Source organism: Rhinolophus ferrumequinum, chromosome 24 (assembly GCF_004115265.2).
Source record: "Rhinolophus ferrumequinum isolate MPI-CBG mRhiFer1 chromosome 24, mRhiFer1_v1.p, whole genome shotgun sequence".
In the NCBI taxonomy this organism is placed as follows: Eukaryota; Metazoa; Chordata; class Mammalia; order Chiroptera; family Rhinolophidae; genus Rhinolophus; species Rhinolophus ferrumequinum.
Window position 1 is genome coordinate 1,506,293 of NC_046307.1, and position 21,637 is coordinate 1,527,929.

Here is a 21,637-nt window from a genome sequence, read left to right on the forward strand (position 1 = left end):
TTTTGGAACTGATACTCCTGTCGTCTGTGAATTCCACTTTGTCTTTCCAACTTTTATGCATTTTATTGCATTTTACCCCATTCGGTGCTATGTAATGTTGGAGAGAATTGGTGACAGAGGGCCGCCTATGCTTGTTCCCTACCTCAATAGGTAAAACTTTTCAAATTTCACTTTAAGCATGATGTTAGCTTGTGTTTTCTGCACCATTGAGAAGAAAATCATATCATTTTTTCTCTTTCAATCAGTTAATGCCATTCATTATATTGATTTTTCTATTATTTTGAATATTAAACCAACATTGCATTCCTACAAAATGACTTTTGTCTTAGTGTATCTTCATCTTGACACATTGCTCAGATGACTTTGCCAATATTTTGTTGAAGATATTGGTTTTGCTGTCCATAAGAGATTGGCCTGTAATTTTAATTCTATTTTCCTTGTCAGGTTTTTCTATTAAACGCTACCTACACAAATCAATTCAGAGAGTGTATTTCCCTGTTTTGTTCTCTAGAGGAATCTCTATGAACATGGAATGATTGCTTTCTAGAATATTTGGTATAATTTATCAGTTGAGCCACTTGGCTTAGATCTTTCTCTATGAAAAGATGTTTTTTATTACTGGTTTCATTTATTTAAAAGTTATAGGACAACTTGAGTTTTCTGTTTTTTCTTATGTCACTTTTTCATACAGTTTTCTAACATTTGGTCAATTTGTCAAAACCTTTCAAAATTATTGCCTTAAAATAATATGTCATATTCTTTTTAAAAACATTTTATAAAGATGCATAGTTTTTTGGTATTTATAAACACCAACAAATCATTATATACTGATATACAACCAAACTGTTATGTGCTGGCACTTAGGAGTCAACGTGGTACTGTACCCAACCTTCTCTAATGTTAAGACACACTTAAGGAAAGAAAAATAAATTTAGTCCTCAGATGTCTCATGAACCAGCAAGAAAGGCATCGACACACACTAATGACTAGGTGATTCTATGAGATAAATGTAGCTGTATCTGTCAGTGGCTGCTACAACGGGGGCAAATCTTTAATAAAATGCACTATAACACTTTAATAAACGTACTTTAACAAAATGACTTAAGCTCCTTATTCCCTTCCATGTCTAAATTTATAAATCAATCTCCAAGGGGAATTCTGACACACAATGGTTTTACTGAAGACAAAAAGAAAACAAGATTTGCTTCAAAAAGAGAATTCCAGACCTCACATGTGCATATCTCTGATACATGTCTACAAATCCTCTGATATTTATTTGCTTGGCACAGATATTGCAAAAAACACTTGGATCTAGATTTTGTTACATTTGGTGCACGGATTACTTCTACATCCATATTCAAAGATAAGAAAGAGTCCCAAGACACCTAAACCACTGATAATACAAAGCTTAGTCAAAATAGTTCCTAGTATGATTATGTGGCTGAAATTTGCCCTTATATTCGTTCAAAGAAATTCAAATGTTTTTCCCCAGCAATAACTCCCATGTGGTGCTTAAAGAGGGCATCTGGGAGTTACCAGGACATCCGAAAGAGCAAAGGCACAGCAGAAATAAATTAAATGGAGACTGAAAAGCAATAGAAACTATCACTGACACTTAGAGCTGGTTCTTTGGAAAGATATACAAAATAAAAATAAATAAACCTGTGAGGACAGAGCCCCAAAAAGCAGTTTCCAGGCTCTCGGCCTCACATAGAAAGGCGCTGGCTCAGGTAGTAAATGGCCATCGACTGTGATCAAATGGCCATCAGCTGTGGCTAGTTGGCCGTCAGCTGTAACCAGTGAGCCGATGGCCACTAATATAACCGCCGTGGCTAGGCTAGCAGAAAATGGGGGCTAGCAGGAAGATGGTGGCTGAGCTAGCAAGCGGCACAGTGAGGGTTGAGAATTGTGTGGCTCCTGGTTCCTGTGTCTCCAACCCAGCTGCCAGTGACAGTACAGTGGTATGACTTCCCTACCTATGGCTCCGTGGGTGTTCCGGTTTGGCCTAGCCATATCCTGTGTTCTTATGTGGGGAGCGGGACCAGAGACCCCGCAGGCCGCCCTGCACGACACTTGGCGCAGCGAGCAGGGTCTCCCGCATGACAAAACCTTTAGGCAGACACATCAAAAAGAGAGAAGTGACGTTATAGGAAGGGCAGCAGTGAGGTGGGCCTCTTGAGTTCTCCTCTGGAACTTAACCACAAATTGAACATCTATAACCCACCAAAAAACTCTCTGCTCATCACACAGAAGAGCTAAGAGACTCGCATAAGGATCACTTAAAGGTGGGCCAACTGGGTGAGCAGGGGAAGAGAAAAGGGAGTGGTGTGGTGACACGGAGTCCCAGGACGCAGACCAGAGATTGCAGCAGTCAGTTGTGGGCTCCCTCCCTGCGTCCCATAGCTGATCTCTCTTGGGGAGAGGTCAGCTATCCAGAATTTGAGGCAGTAGCCTCAGCTGAGATCGCCAGCTGGCCCCTAGGTCAGACAAAAAGCAAACACCATACCTTGGCCCCTCCCTCACTCTCCTACAGCAATCCTACCCCTGGCCTTCCAGAGTCTCAAGCTGGTCCCTGAACTGAGGAGTAGTGTCAGATTACAGAGGAGCTATCGCACTCAGGACCTGAAAAAGCCACTTTGCAGCTGTGACCTAGGGAAGAGTCCGGGCATGGAGACAGAAGACTCCTCCCTCCCCAGCCCCCACCTTTTCTGGGCTGCTTGCAGTAGGGCAATTACAGCTGTGGAGACCCCCACAGGGGTCAGCAGCGGGTGGCAGAGGCAGCTCTGGGGCTTTCAAGCAGCTCAGAAACCTCACGCCCTCTACACCCCCCTACCAGACCAAAGAAGTGCCCTAAACCTCAGGACACCTGGGCGCTGGGAATAAGCCCACCTCCCAGTGGCTGGCTATGGTGCTCTCAGCACACGTATGTGCAGGCGAGAGCAGAAACTGCACTGACCTTGTAAAAACTACCAACCACACCTCATAGCTCCACTCATCTAGAAGTGCATTGCCAGGGTCACTCTGGGCACCAGGTGTCTGGCTCTGCCTTCACAAAGAGAAGTCTTTGTACAGCAGAGGACAACCTGGAGATATCTTGGTGGGCTTAAGCCAAGACTGGTGCTGCTTTCTTTTTTTTTTCATTTGTTTTTTAGTATTATTATCATTTTTAGCATATATATTTTTTTTCCCCTTTCTCTCTTTTTTTTCTTTTTTCTTTTCCTTGCCCTACTTTTCCTCCCTCTTTCCATTTTTCTGTATTAATTTTTTTTTTTGCCTGTGTTGAGTGTTGGTTATTGGTTGTTTTTTGCATATGAGTGTATTGGGTTTTTTTCTTTGTTGTTGTTGTTGCTGTGCTTGTTGATTTGTTTTGTTCTGAAATCGCCCTACACCAGGGCCCAGCCCAAGAGGCACAAGATTCAACACACCCAGAGGCCAACTCCAGACCAAACTAGAGTGTTACCGGGTTTGACCTACAAGTGACACACCCAATTCTCTACAGACACAAGAGTCCATACGGGCCAAGCCTCATCTGAGGGGTCAACCCACACACAGCAGCTCATCCACTGTGGGCAGAGCCAATGCTCACAGCTAGTCAGCCTGGGAGTCAATCCAACCTACTGACAAACCAAAAGCAATTTAAAGCTCAACTTTAACAGAATACACACAACACAAGGGTCACCTCTGGAGCACACGCAGAGGAGAAGAACGAAGTAGTGCAATTTAAATATAAAGGACACATACTACATAAGACCACCCAGCAAAGACTGAAAACCCTAGGGGATCTACCTAATACATCGAAGCAAACACAGAGAGTCAGCCAGAATCGGGAGACAAAGAAACATGTCCCAAATGAAAGAACAGAAGAAAACTCCAGAATTGGAACTAAATGAAATAGAGGTAATAAACCTATCAGTGACAGAGTTTAGAACACTGATAAAAATGTTTAAGGAGCTTAGTGACGACGTAAAGAAAGATAAAGAAATCATAACGAACAACCAGTTAGAACTAAAGAATACAATTACTGAAATAAAGAACACACTTGAAGGAATTACCAGCAGGTTAGATGAGGCAGAGGATCGAATCAGCGATTTAGAAGGCAAGTTAGCAGAGATCACCCAAGCAGAACAACAAAAAGAACAAAGAATAAAAAACAACGAAAATGGTTTAAGAGACCTCTGGGATAACATCAACCTCAACAACATGCACATCATAGGAATACCAGAAGGTGAAGAGAGGGAGCACGGGATCCAGAACATATTTGAAGTAACAATGACCGAAAACTTCCCTAACCTGGTGAAGGAAATAGACATACAAGCCCAGGAAGTGCAGAGAATTCCAACCAAGATGAACCCAAACAGGCCCACACCAAGACACATTATAGTTAAAATGGCAAAAGGTAAAGACAAAGAGAGAAACCTAAAAGCAGCAAGAGAAAGACAGCGGGTTACATACAAGGGAACTCTTATCAGACTATCAAATGACTTTTCTACAGAAAGTTTGCAGGCCAGAGGGGAATGGCAGGAGGTATTCAAAGTGATGAAAAACAAAGGCCTACAACATAGATTGCTTTATCCAGCAAGGCTATCATTTAAAATTGAAGGAGAGATAAAGAGCTTCCCAGAAAAGAATAAGCTAAAGGAATTCATTACCACCAAGCCAGCAATGCAGGAAATATTAAAAGGGCTTCTGTAAGCAGAAGAAAGATGAAAGCAATCTAACTAATGAAGACCAGAAATACAAATAACAAAATGGCAATAACTATGTACCTATCATGAATCACTTTAAATGTAAATGGATTAAATGCTCCAGTCAAAAGACATAGGGTGGCTTAGTGGATAAGAAAGCAAGAACCTTGTATATGCTGTATACAAGAGACTCACCTCAGACCAAAAGACACACACAGGCTGAAAGTGAAGGTCTGGAAAAGATATTTCATGCAAATGAAAATGAGAAAAAAATCTGGAATAGCAATACTTATATTTGACAAAATAGACTTTAAAATGAAAAATATATTAAAAGACAAAGATGGGCACTACATAATAATAAAGGATCGATCCAACAAGAGGACATAACCCTAGTAAACATCTATGCACCCAACATAGGAGCACCTAAATATATAAAACAGATATTGACCGACATAAAGACAGAGATCAACAGTAACACTATCATAGTAGGGGACTTCAACCACCGTCAACAAGGAACAGGTCCTCCAGATGGAAAATCAATATGGAAACAATGGCCTTAAATGACTCATTGGACCAGTTGGATTTAATCGATATTTTTAGAGCATTTCACTCCAAAGCTGCAGAATACACATTCTTCTCAAGCACACATGGAACATTTTCCAAGATAAATCACATGTTATGCCACAAAACAACATCTCCATAAATTTAAGAAAATTGAAACCATATCAATTGTCTTCTCTAACCACAGTGCTATGAAATTAGAACAAGAAAAAAACTGGAAGACACACAAATACATGGAGGCTGAATAATATGTTACTAAATAATGGACGGGTGAACAATAAGATCAAGGAAGAAATTAAAAGATATCTCGAGACAAATGAAAATGAAAACACAACAACCCAAAATCTATGGGATGTAGCAAAAGCAGTCCTAAAAGGGAAATTCACAGCAGTGCAGGACTATCTAAAGAAACAAGAAAAATCTCAAATCAACAGTTTATCCTTACACTTAAGGGATCTGGAAAAAGAGCAGCAAAATAAGCCCAAAGGGAGTACAACAAAGGAGATAATAAAGATCAGAGTGGAAATAAATGAAACAGAGACCAAAAAAAAACAAACAAACAAAAAAAAAAAACAATACAAAAGATCAATGTAACCAAGAGCTGTTTTTTTTGAGAAGATAAACAAAATCAACATACCTTTAGCCAGACTCATCAAAAAAAGGAGAGAGAGGACCCAAATTAATAAAATCAGAAAAGAAAGAGGAGAAGTGACAATAGACACCACAGAAATACAAAAAAAAATTAAGAAAATACTATGAGCAACTATACGCGAACAAATGAGACAATCTGGAAGAAAAGGATAATTTTCTAGAAGCATACAACCTTCAAAGGCTAACTCAAGAAGAAACAGAAAATCTGAATAGACTGATTACTACCAGGGAAATTGAATCAGTAATCAACAAGCTCGAAACAAACAAAAGCCCTAGACCAGATGGCTTTACAGATATATTTTCCAAAACATTCAAAAAAGAATTATCACCTATTCTCCTCAAACTATTCCAAAAAATCCAGAAGGAAGAAAGGCTCCCAAACACTTTTTAAGAGGCCACTATCACCGTGATCCCCAAATCAGACAAAGACATTACAAAAAAACAAAACAAAACAAAAAAAACAACTACAGGACAATATCCCTAATGAACATAGATGCAAAAATCCTCAACAAAATATTAGCAAACAGAATTCAGGAATACATTAAAATGATCATACACCATGATCAAGTGGGATTCATTCCTGGTATGCGAGGTTGGTTCAATATCCACAAATCAATTAATATGATACACCACATAAACAATAAGAAAAATAAAAATCATATGGTCATATCAACAGATGCAGGAAAAGCATTTGACAAAATCCAGCATCCATTTATGATAAAGCTTTCAGAAAAGTGGGAATAGAGGGAACATAGTTCAGCACAATAAAAGCCATATATTGATAAACCCACAACTATCATACTCAATGGGGAAAGCTAAAGCAATCCCCTTAAGATCAGGAACAAGGCAAGAATGCCAAATTTCACCACTATGTTATTCAACATAGTAGAGGAAGTTCTAGCCGCAGTAATCACACAAGAAAAAGAAATAAGATGCATCCAAATTTTTCCAATGCTGAAAGTAAAATTGTCATTATTTGCAGATGACATAATACTATATATGGAGAACCCAAAAGACTCCACAGAAAAACTATTAGAACTGATAAAAGAATTTAGTAAAGTAGCAGAATACACAATTAATACTCAGAAATCAGTTTCATTTTTATACACCAATAATGAACTATCAGAAAGAGAAATTAAGAAAAGAATCCCATTTATAATTGCATCAAAAAAATAAAATAAAATACTTAGGAATAAATTTAACCAAGGAAGTAAAAGACCTGTATTCAGGAAATTATAAACACTGAGGAAAGAAATTAAAGAAGATACAAATAAATGGAAACATATACGATGCTCATGAATAGAAAGAACTAATATAGTCAAAATGTGCATACTACCCAAAGCAATATGCAGGTTAAATGTAATCCCTATCAAAATACCAATGACATTTTTCACAGAACTAGAACAAATAATCCTAACATTTATATGGAATCATAAGACCCCAAATAGCCACGGCAACACTAAGAAATAAAAAACAAAGCAGGAGGTATCATGTTACCTGACATCAAATCATACTACAAGGCTATAGTAATCAAAAAAGCACGATATTGGGCCGGCCTGGTGGCTCAGGTGGTTAGAGCTCCATGCTCCTAACTCCGAAGGCTGCCGATTCGATTCCCACATGGGCCAGTGGGCTCTCAACAACAGGTTGCCAGTTCAATTCCTCGAGTCCCGCAGGGGATAGTGGGCTCCGCCCCCTGCAACTAAGATTGAAAACGGCACCTTGAGCTGAGCTGCCGCTGATCTCCCGGATGGCTCAGTTGGTTGGAGCACATCCTCTCAACCACATGGTTGCCAGTTCGACTCCCACAAGGGATGGTAGGCTGTGCCCCCTGCAACTAGCAACGGCAACTGGACCTGGAGCTGAGCTGTGCCCTCCACAACTAAGACTGAAAGGTTGAAGCTGAATGGCACCCCCCACAAACTAGGATTGAAAGGACAACAACTTGACTTGGGAAAAAAAAAAGAAAGTTTGCAGACATTACCTTTGGTAATATTTTTACTGCTATATCCCCTTGGGCAGGGAAGTAAGAGAAAAAATAAACATATGGGATTACATCAAACTAAAAAGTTTTTTCACAGCAAAAGAAACCATCAATAAAACAAAAAGACATCATACTGAATGGGAGAAGATATTTGTCAATGATATATCTGATAAGGGGTTAATATCCAAAATTTATAAATAACTCATTCAACTCAACTCCAAAAAAACAAACAACCTAATTACAAAATGGGCAGAGGACATGAAGAGACATTTTTCTACAGAGGACAAACATGGCAAACAGACGTATGAAAAATGCTCAACCTCACTAATCATAAGAGAAATGCAACTAAAAACCACAATGACATACCACCTCACCCCAGTCAAACTGGCTATAATCAATAAATCAACAAACAAGTGCTGGCTAGGATGTGGAGAAAAAGGATCCCTCATGCACTGCTGGTGGATTGCAGATTGGTGCAGCCACTATGGAAATCAGTATGAAGGTATCTCAAAAAACAGGAAATGGAATTACCTTATGATCCAGCAATTCCACTCCAAGATATCTATCCAAAGAAACCAAAACACTAATTCGATAAAATTTATGCACCCCGATGTTTGTTGCAGCACTATTCACAATAACCAAGACATGGAAACAACCAAAAAGCCCATCGGTAGACGACTGAATCAAGAAACTCTGGTACATTTATACAATGGAGTATTACTCGGCCATAAAGAAGAATGAAATATTACCATTTGCAACGATGTGGATAAACCTAGAGAACATTATGCTAAGTGAAATAAGTCAGACAGAGAAAGACAAATACCATATGATCTCACTTATATGTGGAATCTAAAGAATAGAATAAATGAACAAACTAATCAGAAACAGTCTCACAGATATAGAGGAAAAACTGAGGGTTGCTAGATGGGAGGGTGGGTGAGGATGAAGGAGAAGGTGAGGGGATTAGAAAGCACAACTGGTAACCAAAAGATTGCCACGGGGATACAAAAGACAGTTTGGAGAATATAATCCACAATTTTGTAAAGATTTTGTAGGGTATCTGATGGACACTTGTCTTCTTAGGGAGGCCACTTCATAGATGGTGTGGATGCCTGATCACTGCACTGTACACCTGAACCTGAAGCTGAATAATAATGAATGTCAACTATAATTTAATGTGTGTGTGTATATATATATATATATATATACACACGCACACATATATATATGCACATTATATATACATATATATAATCATAGGAAGTGGAGTACAGCATAAGGAATAGAGACAGTGGAAATGTAATAGCTGTAGGCGACATCAGAGGGGTAGTAGATTGGGGGAGGGGGTTATCACTTTGTGAGGGGTGTAAATGTCTAACTATTACATTGTTTTGTACACCTGAAACAAATAATAATTAAAAGAGAGAAAGCCCAAATAAATAAAATCAGAAAAGACAGATAAGTGACAAATGACACCACAGAGATACAAGGGATTATAAGACAATACTATGAATGATTATATGCCAACAAATTGAAAATCTAGATGATAAAGACAAGTTCCTAGAAACACACAACCTTCCAAGATTTGATCAGGAAGAAACAGAAAATTTGAACACTGATTACTAGTAACAAAATTGAATCAATAATCAAAAAACTCCCAACAAACAAAACTCCAGAACCAGATGGCTTCACAGGTGAATTCTTTTAAACATTTAAAGAATTAATACCTACCCATCCCAAACTATTCTCAAAATTGATGCTGAGGGAAGGTTTCCAAACTCATTTGATAAAGCCAGCATCATAAAGCCTGATACCAAAATCAGACAAAGACACTACAAAGAATATGATAGGCCAATATCCCTGATGAACATAGATGCAAAAATCCTCATCAAAGTATTAGCAAACCAAATTTGGCAATACATTAAAATGATCACATAACATGATCAAGTGGGATTCATTCCAAGGGTTCACTATCTGGAAATCAATTAATGTGATACAGAACATAAACAAAATGAAGGATAAAAATCATATGATTGTATCAATAGATGCAAAAAAAGAATTTGACAGGGGCGGCCAGATGGCTCAGTTGGTTAGAGCACAAGCTCTTAACAACAGGGTTGCCCTTTCGATTCCCACATGGGTCAGTGAGCTGTGTCCTCCCCAACTAGATTGAAGGACAACTGATGGGTCCTGGAAAAACACACTGTTCCCCAATATTCCCCAATAAAAATTTAAAAGAAATTTGACAAAATTCAGCATCCATTTATGATTTTAAAAAAACTCCACTAAGTGGGTATAAAAGGAACATATCTCACCATCATAAAGGCAATATATGACAAACCAATAGCTAACGTAATACTCAATGGGGAAAAACTGAAAGCTTTTTCTCTAAAATCAGAAAAACATACAAGATGCCACTTTCATCACTTTTATTGAACATAGTATTGGAAGTCCTGTCCACGGCAATCAGACAAAAAAATGAAATAAAAGGTATCCAACTGGAAAAGAAAGAAGTAGAATTGTTACTATTTACAGATGACATGATACTACATATATAGAAAACCCTAAAGATTCCAGTAAAAACTAATTGGATCTAATAGATAAATTCAGTACAGTTGCAAAATACAAAATTAATATACAGAAATCTGTTGCTTTTGTATATACTAATAATGAACAATCAGAAAGAGAAATTAAAAAGAATAATACCATTTATAGTCACATAAAAAAGAATAAAATACCTAGGAATAAATTCAACCAAGGAGGTAAAAGACCTGAACTCAGAAAATAACAAAACATTAAAGAAAGAAATTGAGTAAGACACAAATAAATAAAAGAATATACTATGCTCATGGATTAAACTAATTAACATTATTAAAATGTGCATACGACCCAAAGCAATCTACAGATTCAATACAATCCCTATCAAAATACCAATGGCATTTAGCATAGAACTAGAACAAATAATCTTAAAATTTATATGGAACCATAAAAGACCCTGAATATTCATAGCAATCTTGAAAAAGACGAACAAAGTTTGAGGTATCACGGTACCTGATATCAAACTATACTACAACACTTCAGTAAGCAAAATAGCATGGTACTGGCATAAAAACAGACACATAGGTCAATGGAACAGAATAGACAGCCCAGAGATAAATTCATACCTAAATGGTCAATAACTAAGACACAGCATGCAAGAATACACAATGGAGTAAAGACAGTCTCTCCAATAAATGGTATTAGGAAAACTATACATATACTAGCGAAAACAATGAAACTAGACCACTTTCTTACACCATATACAAGAACACACTCAAAATGGACTAAAGACTTAAATGTGAGACCTAAAACCATGAAACTCCTAGAATAAGAATATAGGCAATATACTCTCTGGCATTGATCTTAATAATATATTTTTTTTTAGATTAGTCTTCTCAAGCAAGGGAAACAAAAGGAAAAATAAGCAAATGGGATTACAGTAACCAAAAAGTTTTTGCACAGCAAAGGAAACCATCAATAAAATGAAAAGGCAACCTACTGAATGGGAGAAGATATTCACAAGTGACATATCCAATAAGGGGTTAATATCCAAAACATATAAGGAATCCATACAACTCAATACCAAAGAAACAAACAATCTGGTTAAAAAATAGGCAGAGAACCTTTTCTCCAAAGAGGACATAAAGATGGCAAATAGACATGTGAAAAGATGCTCGATATCACTAATCGTCAGGGAAATGGAAATTAAAACCACAATGAGATATCACCTCCCAAGTGTCAGAATGGCCAACATCAATAAATCAACAAACAACTGTTGGTGAGGATGTGGAGAAAAGGGAACCCTTGTGCACTGTTCATGGGATTGCAAATTGGTGCAGCTACTATAGAAAACAGTATGAAGGTTCCTCAAAAAATTAAAAATACAACTATCATAATCCAGCAATTCAACTTCTGGGTACTTATCCAAAGAAATTCAAAACACTAATCTGAAAAGATATATGCAGTCTTATGTTCATTTCAGCATTATTTATAATAGCCAAGATATGGAAGCAATCTAAGTGTCCATTAACAGACAAATGGATAAAGAAGATGTGGTACATTTATACAATGGAATATTCCTCAGCCATAAAAAAAAAAGTGAACTCTTGCCATTTGCAACAATATGGATGGATCTAGGGTATATTATGCTAAGTAAAATTAGTCAGACAGAGAAAGACAAATATCATGATTTCATTTATATGTGGAATCTAAAGAACAAAATAAATGAACAAACAAATCAGAAATAAACTCATAGATACAGAGAACAGAGTGGTGGTTGCCATGTGGGAGGGGGGTTGGAGGGATGGGTGAGAAAGAGGAAGGGATTAAGATGTGCAAATTGTCAGTTATAAAAACAGTCGTGGGGAGACGTCATCAAAATGGCGGCGTGAGGTGAGCCTCTGGAAATCTTCCCTGGAATTTACAACAAATTGAACAACTATAACTCCACAAAGGACTCCCTGCACCGCAGACAGGCAAGACGAAGAGTCTCACTACTGAATTCACCTAAAGGTGGACAAATTGCGCAAGCAGGGGAGGAGGGAAGGGAGAAGTGTGGAGATGGCCTGCGTGGGCGCAGGACGCAGACCTAGCTCAGTGTTCCAAGAATGCTGCATCCCGGAACTACCACAGCTGCGGGAGAGGGAAGAACTCGGACTACTAGGGCTCCTTTTATGGCCCACAAGGCTGAGAGGACAGCATATAACACGGCTGAACCCAACACTCACAGCAGAGACCTCGGAGCAAAGACTGAGGGAAGAAGGCTGAAAACGGTGGTTTAAGCCCTCACTGCCGCAGAGAAGAGAAGCCTTAGGCACTGAGACTAGCCGCCCCCTCCCTACCCTCCCAGAGCTCGCCCCACCCCCACCTGCCAGGTGCTAGTAGCAGAACAGTAGCTGTATCAGATCAAAAGAAAAGAATATTTGCAGTTCTGAGAACTGTGGTCCACAGACACTGATTCACAGCCCAACTAGTTCCGGCAAAGGGGAGGGAGCTGTGGAACCAGGACTGGCTGTGGTGGTGGTCACCGCCATTGCTCTGGCCACCTCTCACAACCCACCCCGCCCCTGTCCCCACCTATCTGGGCAGATCCCTGGAGGAGTAAACAGAGCTGCTGAAGCACATGGACTCTGAATGTAGAGCAGAAGAGCTTTGGAACCTCAGAAGCTCTCCACATCCCCCCACAGAGGTGGCACCATATGACCCAGCCAAACTGTTAACAGAGGAGAAGCCCGCCTTCCAGGGAATCCCACCATTGTGTCAGAAGCTGGAATAGTGCAGAGAAAACATAACACTACAGTGCGAGAGAGAAAAAAGGGCTGCAGTTGGAGAGAAAATAAAACATTCTACCAACAAGTACTGGAAAACAAAACAAAGACCGCTTCCTATCAACCTGTGCAGAACCCACTCCTGTAGATGTCTAGGAAGAGAAATAATAAATCAGTAATTGCCATGAATAGCCAAGGCAACAAGACAGCTCAGAAAGAAAGTGAAAAGTCTCCAGAAAAGGAACTTAAAGATATGGAAATATGTGACTCAAATGACAAGAGAATTCTACATTGCAGTTCTGAAAAAACTTGAGATGCAAGAAAATACAGAAAGGCAGTTTAATGAACTCAGAAACACAATCAAAGAACAACATGAGCATTTTACGAAAGAGATTGAAATTTTAAAAAAGGACCAAATAGAATTTCTGGAGATTAAGAACTCAATAGAAGAAATTAAGAATGAAATAACCAGCTTACGTAGTAGAGTTGACCAGATGGAGGAAAGAATCAGTGACATCAAAGACAGAAACTTGGAAATTACACAGATGGAAGAAGAAAGAGACTTGAGACTTACAAGAAATGAAAGAACTCTACAAGAACTTTCTGACTCCATCAGAAAGAGCAATATAAGAATAATGGGCATACCAGAAGGAGAAGAAGGAGAGAAGGGAACAGAGAATATATTCAAACAAATTGTTGATGAGAACTTCCCAAACTTGTGGACAGAACTGGATCCTCGAATCCAAGAAGCAAATAAAACACCTAATTACCTCAATCCCAACAGGCCTTCTCCAAAGCACATTGTATTGAATCTGTCTAAAATCAACGACAAAGAAAGAATCCTCAAGGCAGCCAGGGAAAAGAAGACGGTAACCTACAAAGGAAAGCCCATTAGATTATCATCAGATTTTTCAGCAGAAACTCTACAAGCCAGGAGGGAGTGGAACCAAATATTCAAAGTATTGAAAGAGAGAAATTATGAGCCAAGAATAACATACCCAGCAACGATATCCTTTAGCTATGAAGGAGAAATAAAGACCTTTCCAGACATACAGAAGCTGAGGGAATTTTCTAATACACGACCTGCACTACAAGAAATACTAAAGGAGGCTATTTGACCACCATCAGCAGGGACAATTTGTGGCAACCAAAACATAAAAAGGGGGAGAGTAAAGGCCTAAACCTGAATATGGGAATGGAGAAAGTAAGCATGCTGAAGAAAATGGAATGCTCTAAATATCAAACTTTCTTTTACATAAACTTAAGGGTGACCACTCAAAAAAAATCCTGAACTGAAATATATACTGTAATAAAAGAATAAATAAAGGGAAACATCATAGAATACCACCACACAGAAATAAAAGACAGCAACAAAAAGGGAAAGAAACAATGGAGACACAGTCTTACCAGAAAACTAAAAATAGAATGACAGGAAGTCCTCACATATCTATAATCACCTTAAATGCAAATGGACTGAACTCACCAATAAAAAGGCACAGAGTAGCAGATTGGATCAAAAAACTAAACCCAACCCTATGCTGTCTCCAAGAGACATCTCAGCTACAAGGACAAGCATAGACTCAAAGTGAAAGGGTGGAAATTGACACTCCAAGCAAATGGTACCCAGAGAAAATTAGGTGTAGCCATAATGATATCAGATGAAACAGACTTCAGGGTGAAAAAGATACAAAGAGACAAAGATGGACATTTCATAATGGTAAAGGGGACTATACAACAAGAAGAAATAACAGTCATCAATATTTATGCCCCCAATCAGGGAGCCCCGAAATATACCAAGCAACTACTAACAGAAATAAAGGAAGAAATTGACCAAAACTCAATTATACTGGGGGACCTAAATACATCATTGACAGCTATGGATAGATCATCCAAACAGGAAATAAATAACGAAATAGCAGCCCTGAATGACACATTAGATGAAATGGACATAATTGACATTTATAGAGCACTTCATCCTAAAATATCAGACTATACATTTTTTTCTAGTGTACATGGAACATTCTCAAGGATAGACCATTTATTGGAACACAAAATCAGCCTCAGCAAATTTAAAAAGATTAAAATCATACCAAGCATATTCTCTGATCACAAGGCTTTGAAATTGGATATCAACTGCAAAAAGAAAGCAGGAAAAAACACAAATTCATGGAGATTAAACAACATACTTTTAAAGAACGACTGGGTCAAAGAAGAAATTAGAGGAGAGATCAAAAGATACTTAGAAACAAATGACAATGAAAATACATCCTACCAAAATTTTTGGGATGCAGTGAAAGCAGTTTTAAGAGGGAAATTTATATCATTACAGGCCTATCTCAAGAAACAAGAAAAATCCCAAATAAATAACCTCATGTTACACCTTAAAGAACTAGAAAAAGAAGAACAAGTGAAACCCAAGGTCAGCAGAAGAAAGAAATAACAAAAATCAGAGCAGAACTAAATGAAATAGAGAACAAAAAGACAATAGAAAAAATTAATGTGACAAAGAGCTGGTTCTTTGAAAAGATTAACAAAACTGACAAACCCTTGGCTAGACTCACTAAGATAAAAAGAGAGAAGACACTAATTAACAAAATCAGAAATGAAAAAGGGGAAGTTATCACAGATGCCACAGAAATACAAAGGAACATCCAAGAATACTATGAAGGACTATATGCCACCAAATTCAATAACCTAGAAGAAATGGACAAGTTCTTAGAAACATAGCCTTCCAAGGCTGAACCATGAAGAACTGGAAAATCTAAACAGACTGATCACCAGTAATGAAATCGAATCAGTCATCCAAAACCTTCCCAAAAGCAAAAGTCTGGGACCAGATGGCTTCACTAGTGAATTCTACGAAACCTTCAAAGAGGATCTAATGCCAATCCTGCTGAAACTCTTCCAAAAAACTGAAGAAGAGACAGTACTCCCTAAGTCATTTTATGAGGCCAACATTACCCTGATACCAAAACCTGGCAAGGACAACACAAAAAAGAGAACTACAGAGCAATATCTCTGATGAATACAGATGCAGAAATCCTAAACAAAATTCTAGCAAATCGAATACAACAATGCATTAAAAAGATTATTCATCACGACCAAGTGGGGTTCATCCCAGGGGCACAAGGATGGTTCAACATCTGCAAATCCATCAATGTGATACATCACATAAACAAAATAAAGGACAAAAATCATACCATTATATCAATTGATGCAGAAAAAGCATTTGACAAGATACAACATCCATTTATGATTAAAACACTTACTTAAATAGGCATAGAAGGAAAATACCTTAGCATAATAAAGGCCATATATGACAAGCCCTCAGCTAATCTCATAATTAATGGTGAAAAACTGAAGCCCTTTGTTCTACATTCAGGAACACGACAGGGCTGTCCCCTATCACCTCTGCTTTTCAACATAGTGTTGGAAGTCCTTGCCAGAACAATCAGGCAAGAGAAAGAAATAAAAGGCATCCAAATTGGGAATGAAGAAGTTAAATTACCACTCTTTGCAGATGACATGATGCTGTATATAGCAAACCCTAAAGACTCCACCAAAAAGCTATTAGAAACAATCAATGAATACAGTAATGTGGCCAGCTACAAAATCAACGTACAAAAGTCCATTGCATTCCTATATACTAACAATGAAATCTCAGAAAAAGAAATAAAAAAAAATCCTTTTGCAATTGCAGCAAAAAGAATAAAATACCTAGGAATAAACTTAACCAAGGATGTGAAAGACCTATATGCTGAAAACTACAAGACATTTTTAAAAGAAATTGAAGAAGACACAAAGAAATGGAAAGACATTCCGTGCTCATGGATTGGAAGAATCAACATAGTTAAAATGGCCATATTACCCAAAGCAATACACAGATTTAATGCAATCCCCATCAAAATCCCAATGGCATTTTTTAAAGAAATAGAACAAAAAAATCATCAGATTTGTTTGGAACCACAAAAGACCCTGAATAGCCAAAGCAATCTTAAGAAAAAAGAACAATGCTGGAGGTATCACACTCCCTGACTTTAGCTTGTACTACAGGGCTACAATAATCAAAACAGCATGGTATTGGCAGAAAAACAGACATGTACACCAATGGAATAGAATTGAGAACCCAGAAATAAACCCCCATAAATATGGATAGATAATTTTTGACAAAGAAGCAAAAAAAATACAATGGAGGAAAGACAGCCTCTTCAACAAACGGTGCTGGGAGAATTGGAAAGTCACGTGCAAAAGAATGAAACTGGACTGCTATCTGTCACCATGTATCAAAATTAATTCAAAATGGATCAAAGACTTAAGCATAAGACCTGACACAATAAACTGCATAGAAGAAAACACAGGTACTAAACTTACAGACCTTGGGTTCAAAGAACATTTTATGAATTTGACTCCAAAGGCAAGGGAAGTAAAAGCTAAAATAAATGAATGGGACTATATCAAACTTAAAGCTTCTGCACTGCAAAAGAAACCATCAACAAAATAAAGAGGCAACCAACTGAATGGGAGAAGATTTTTGCAAACAGTGCCTCTGATAAGGGGCTAATATCCAAAATATACAAGGAACTCATGCAACTCAACAACAAAAAAACAAACAACCCAATTGAAAAATGGGCAGAGGACCTGAAGAGACATTTCTCCAAAGAAGACATACAAATGGCAAATAGACATATGAAAAAATGCTCAACATCACTAATCATCAGAGAAATGCAAATAAAAATCACAATGAGATATCACCTCGCCCCAGTCAGAATGGCTATCATCAACAAGACAAATAGTAACAAGTGTTGGAGAAAAAGGAACCCTGATACACTGTTGGTGGGAACGCAGACTGGTGCAGCCACTATGGAATGCAGTGTGGAGGTTCTTCAAAAAATTACGAATAGAATTACCGTATGACCCAGCAATCCCACTCCTGGGTATCTACCCAAAAAATCTGAAAACATTTATCCATAAAGATACGTGTGCTCCAATGTTTATTGCAGCTTTATTTTCGGTGGCCAAGACATGGAAACAACCAAAATGTCCTTTGATAGATGAATGGATAAAGAAGTTGTGGTATATATACACAATGGAATACTATTCAGCAGTAAGAAAAGATGAAATAGGACCATTTGCGACAACATGGATGGATCTTGAGAATATAATGCTAAGCGAAATAAGTCAGACAGAAAAAGCAGAGAACCATATGATTTTACTGATATGTGGTATATAAACCAAAAACAACAAAAGAACAAGACAAACAAATGAGAAACAAAAACTCATGGACACAGACAATAGTTTAGTGGTTACAGAGGGTAAGGGGGGTGGGGGGTGGGAGATGAGGGTAAAGGGGATCAAATATATGGTGATGGAAGGAGAACTGACTCTGGGTGGTGAACACACAATGGGATTTATAGATGATGTAATACAGACTTGTACACCTGAAATCTATGTAACTTTACTAACAATTGTCACCACAATAAACTTTAATTAAAAAAACAACAACAAGAAAACAGTCATGAGGATGTAAAGTATGGCATAGGGAATATAGTCAATAACATTATAATAACTACGTATAATGTCAGATGGGTACTAGATCTACTGGGGGAAATCAGTTTATAAATTATATAAATGTCTAATCACTATGCTGTACACCTGAAACTAATACACTGTACATCAACTATAATTGAAAAATAAATTTTAAAAAAAAAGCAGTTTCATAACCCCCATTTGAGATGCCTAGTCTACTTCAGAACTGAAGCACCCAACACAGCCATAGTCCCGGACAGCAGGAACACGACACGGGTTCTGAGAAGGCACTCTGAGTGCACAGTTGTGTCCTACTACACAGAAACACGACTGAGGTGTATAGGAACACCCCCTCACCCTTCCACATACCCCTCCCATGCAGTCTCACTTGGCCCAGCAACAGGTATGAAGTCTAATGAGAAAGCACCAAGGTCTATAGAATTATAATACAATTGATTCATCATCACCAAACAAGACTAAATTAGGATCCCCAAGAACTGATCTGTGATATCCTAACATTTGATAACCCAAAGCTCAGTCTTGAGATAATTCCAAGTATAACTGGAATTACATAATTGGCCAAAGTTTCCCTTTATCCTGGTTGAATGACTTAAACATCTCTTACTAGCAGGAACCCTCCTTTGTGCTGGGTGAGGACATAATGTGATCTGCCAGCACTACCCAGGGGAGAGACATCTGGTCTCCTTCAGCACTATGCAGCAAGTAGATCCAGGGTGCTAGACACCAACGACCATCAGCGGGTTCTGAGCAGGTACTGGGAAAATGAGACTAAGCTTCACTCCATGGAAACACAGCTCATGGTATACAAAAACAGCCTCTCTCCCTGCTGCAGACAAACCTCCCTCCATGCTCCCAAACTTAGGTGTGAAAATGGGTGGTGGGTGAATGGGAGACGTCAAGGGATGAATTCTAATAAAAAGAGCAGCAGGGTCTGTCCTCCCTTCCATAGAGGCTAATAAGACACACCAAAGAATTGACCTGTGACGTCCAGGCGGAAGGAGACCTTCTGGCCCCCGGCCTCGCAGCTGTACTCCCCGCTGTCCGCCTTCCCCGCCTGCTGCAGCACCAGACGCCGGGTGCAGCCCTTGGCCTCCACGCGCACTTTCGAGCTCCCACTCAGCTTCTTGCCATCCTTGTACCACGTCACCTCCGTCTGGGCCTGGGCCACCTCACAGCTCAGCGTGGCACTGGCCCCCGCCTCGGCCTGCACCTCACCTCGTGCCTGCTGCTCCTTGGCAAACACCACCGTGGGCTCTGGGGACAGCGAGGGACATGCATTCAGAGGCCTCAGCAGATCCAGCTCATGTTGCAGACCAGGGGACCAGGACAGACGAGGCAGGGCCGCTGGGCAATGAACTCCACGCAATAGCACACAATGGTTGCATCCCGTGAGCACACGGGATCGGCACGCTCTGGACCTGACGAGCGGAGGGCTGAGGGGTGCTGGTCCTCAAACTTTGACCACTTCCACACCTGCCTGATGCCTGGTACTGGAGCTGGCACAGCCCACGCCATCAGAGCCAGCTCTCCCTGCCCTGGGCCACAGCGTCCCCAGCCTGCACTGCTCCCCACCGCCCTCCCACCATGCCCAGGCACAGGGCATCAAGAGCTGGATGGGAGCAGTGGGGAAATTCCCAGCCACCCAGCCATGGGCACCAGAGCCAGACCTATATCTTTGCCTGGGCCACAGAGGATGCAAGACGGCAGAGTGCCAGGTGGGCCAATCAGAGCCACACCCACCTGTGGTCATCCACTGTCCCTGTCCACTGCCCACCACAGCAGGACACACGCCCAGCTCAGCTCAGCCCCACCGGGACTAATTGAAAGACCACCATGTGTCAGGCTATGAGCCAGTCACAACGTCACCCCGATCAAGGCTAATTCACTCCCCTCCCCAGATAACTGACCTGTGACGTCCAGGCGGAAGGAGACCTTCTGGCCCCCGGCCTCGCAGCTGTACTCCCCGCTGTCCGCCTTCCCCGCCTGCTGCAGCACCAGACGCCGGGTGCAGCCCTTGGCCTCCACGCGCACTTTTGAGCTCCCACTCAGCTTCTTGCCATCCTTGTACCACGTCACCTCCGTCTGGGCCTGGGCCACCTCACAGCTCAGCGTGGCGCTGGCCCCCGCCTCGGCCTGCACCTCACTGCGTGCCTGCTGCTCCTTGGCAAACACCACCGTGGGCTCTGGGGACAGGCAGGGCGCACAGGGTCAGAGACACAAAGCTGGTACCAGACTGTGTAATAGGCACCAAAGCTTTAGAGTTCAGTAAATTTGCTCCTTGGAGCCACGAGCCTCGTAGGGTATTAGTGCCGGTGTGGTGTTAGAGTTGTGTTTACAAACATATGTGTCCTGTCATGGAACCGCAAGTGTATGTTTGCAGGGTATTCTGACCAAGAACATCCTATAACTGCAGGAAGGTGGCCGAAGCTATTCTGGCACCTGTCACTGCCACTTCATTGTCTTTCCCATGTGATTGTCAGCTCTGGTGGGCAAGTGGGGTTGGTCACTCTTATATCCCTAGAGCTTGGCACATGGCATGTCCTCCACAAATGAATCTACCTTTTTTTAGACACAATGCACATGCAAATTGCGCTAATCTATTTGTACAGCTTAATGAGGTTTAGGCACCTATCCCCATGTCCCCGGACATAGCGACAAACAGAACATTTCCAGCTCCCCATTCACTGATGACACCCTTCCAAAAGTAACCGTCATCCTGACTTCTGTCACCAACAATTAGTTTGGCCTGTTCTTTGATCTCACATGAATGAATCATATTATGTATTCTTCCACTCAAGATAATGTCTGTCAGATCGACCACGTTGTTATAAGGAGCAGTCATCTGTTCTGTACAGATGTACAGGACTCTGTTGAATGACACCACCGTTTATTTTTCCTTTTCC

General features: G+C 39.9%; 1 protein-coding gene across 4 annotated transcripts in view; it reads right to left on the minus strand.

Annotated features, from left to right (window-relative positions):
• Positions 1-21,637, minus strand: part of OBSCN (obscurin, cytoskeletal calmodulin and titin-interacting RhoGEF) — a 156,055-nt gene that overhangs the window by 90,453 nt on the left and 43,965 nt on the right. For all 4 annotated transcript variants that reach the window (XM_033095762.1, XM_033095760.1, XM_033095759.1 and 1 more), the window contains exons 11-12: positions 20,642-20,917; positions 19,713-19,988 (exon numbers count right to left, since the gene is read on the minus strand). In XM_033095762.1, coding sequence (XP_032951653.1) covers positions 19,713-19,988; positions 20,642-20,917 — 552 coding nt within the window. The remainder of the gene's footprint in view (positions 1-19,712; positions 19,989-20,641; positions 20,918-21,637) is intronic.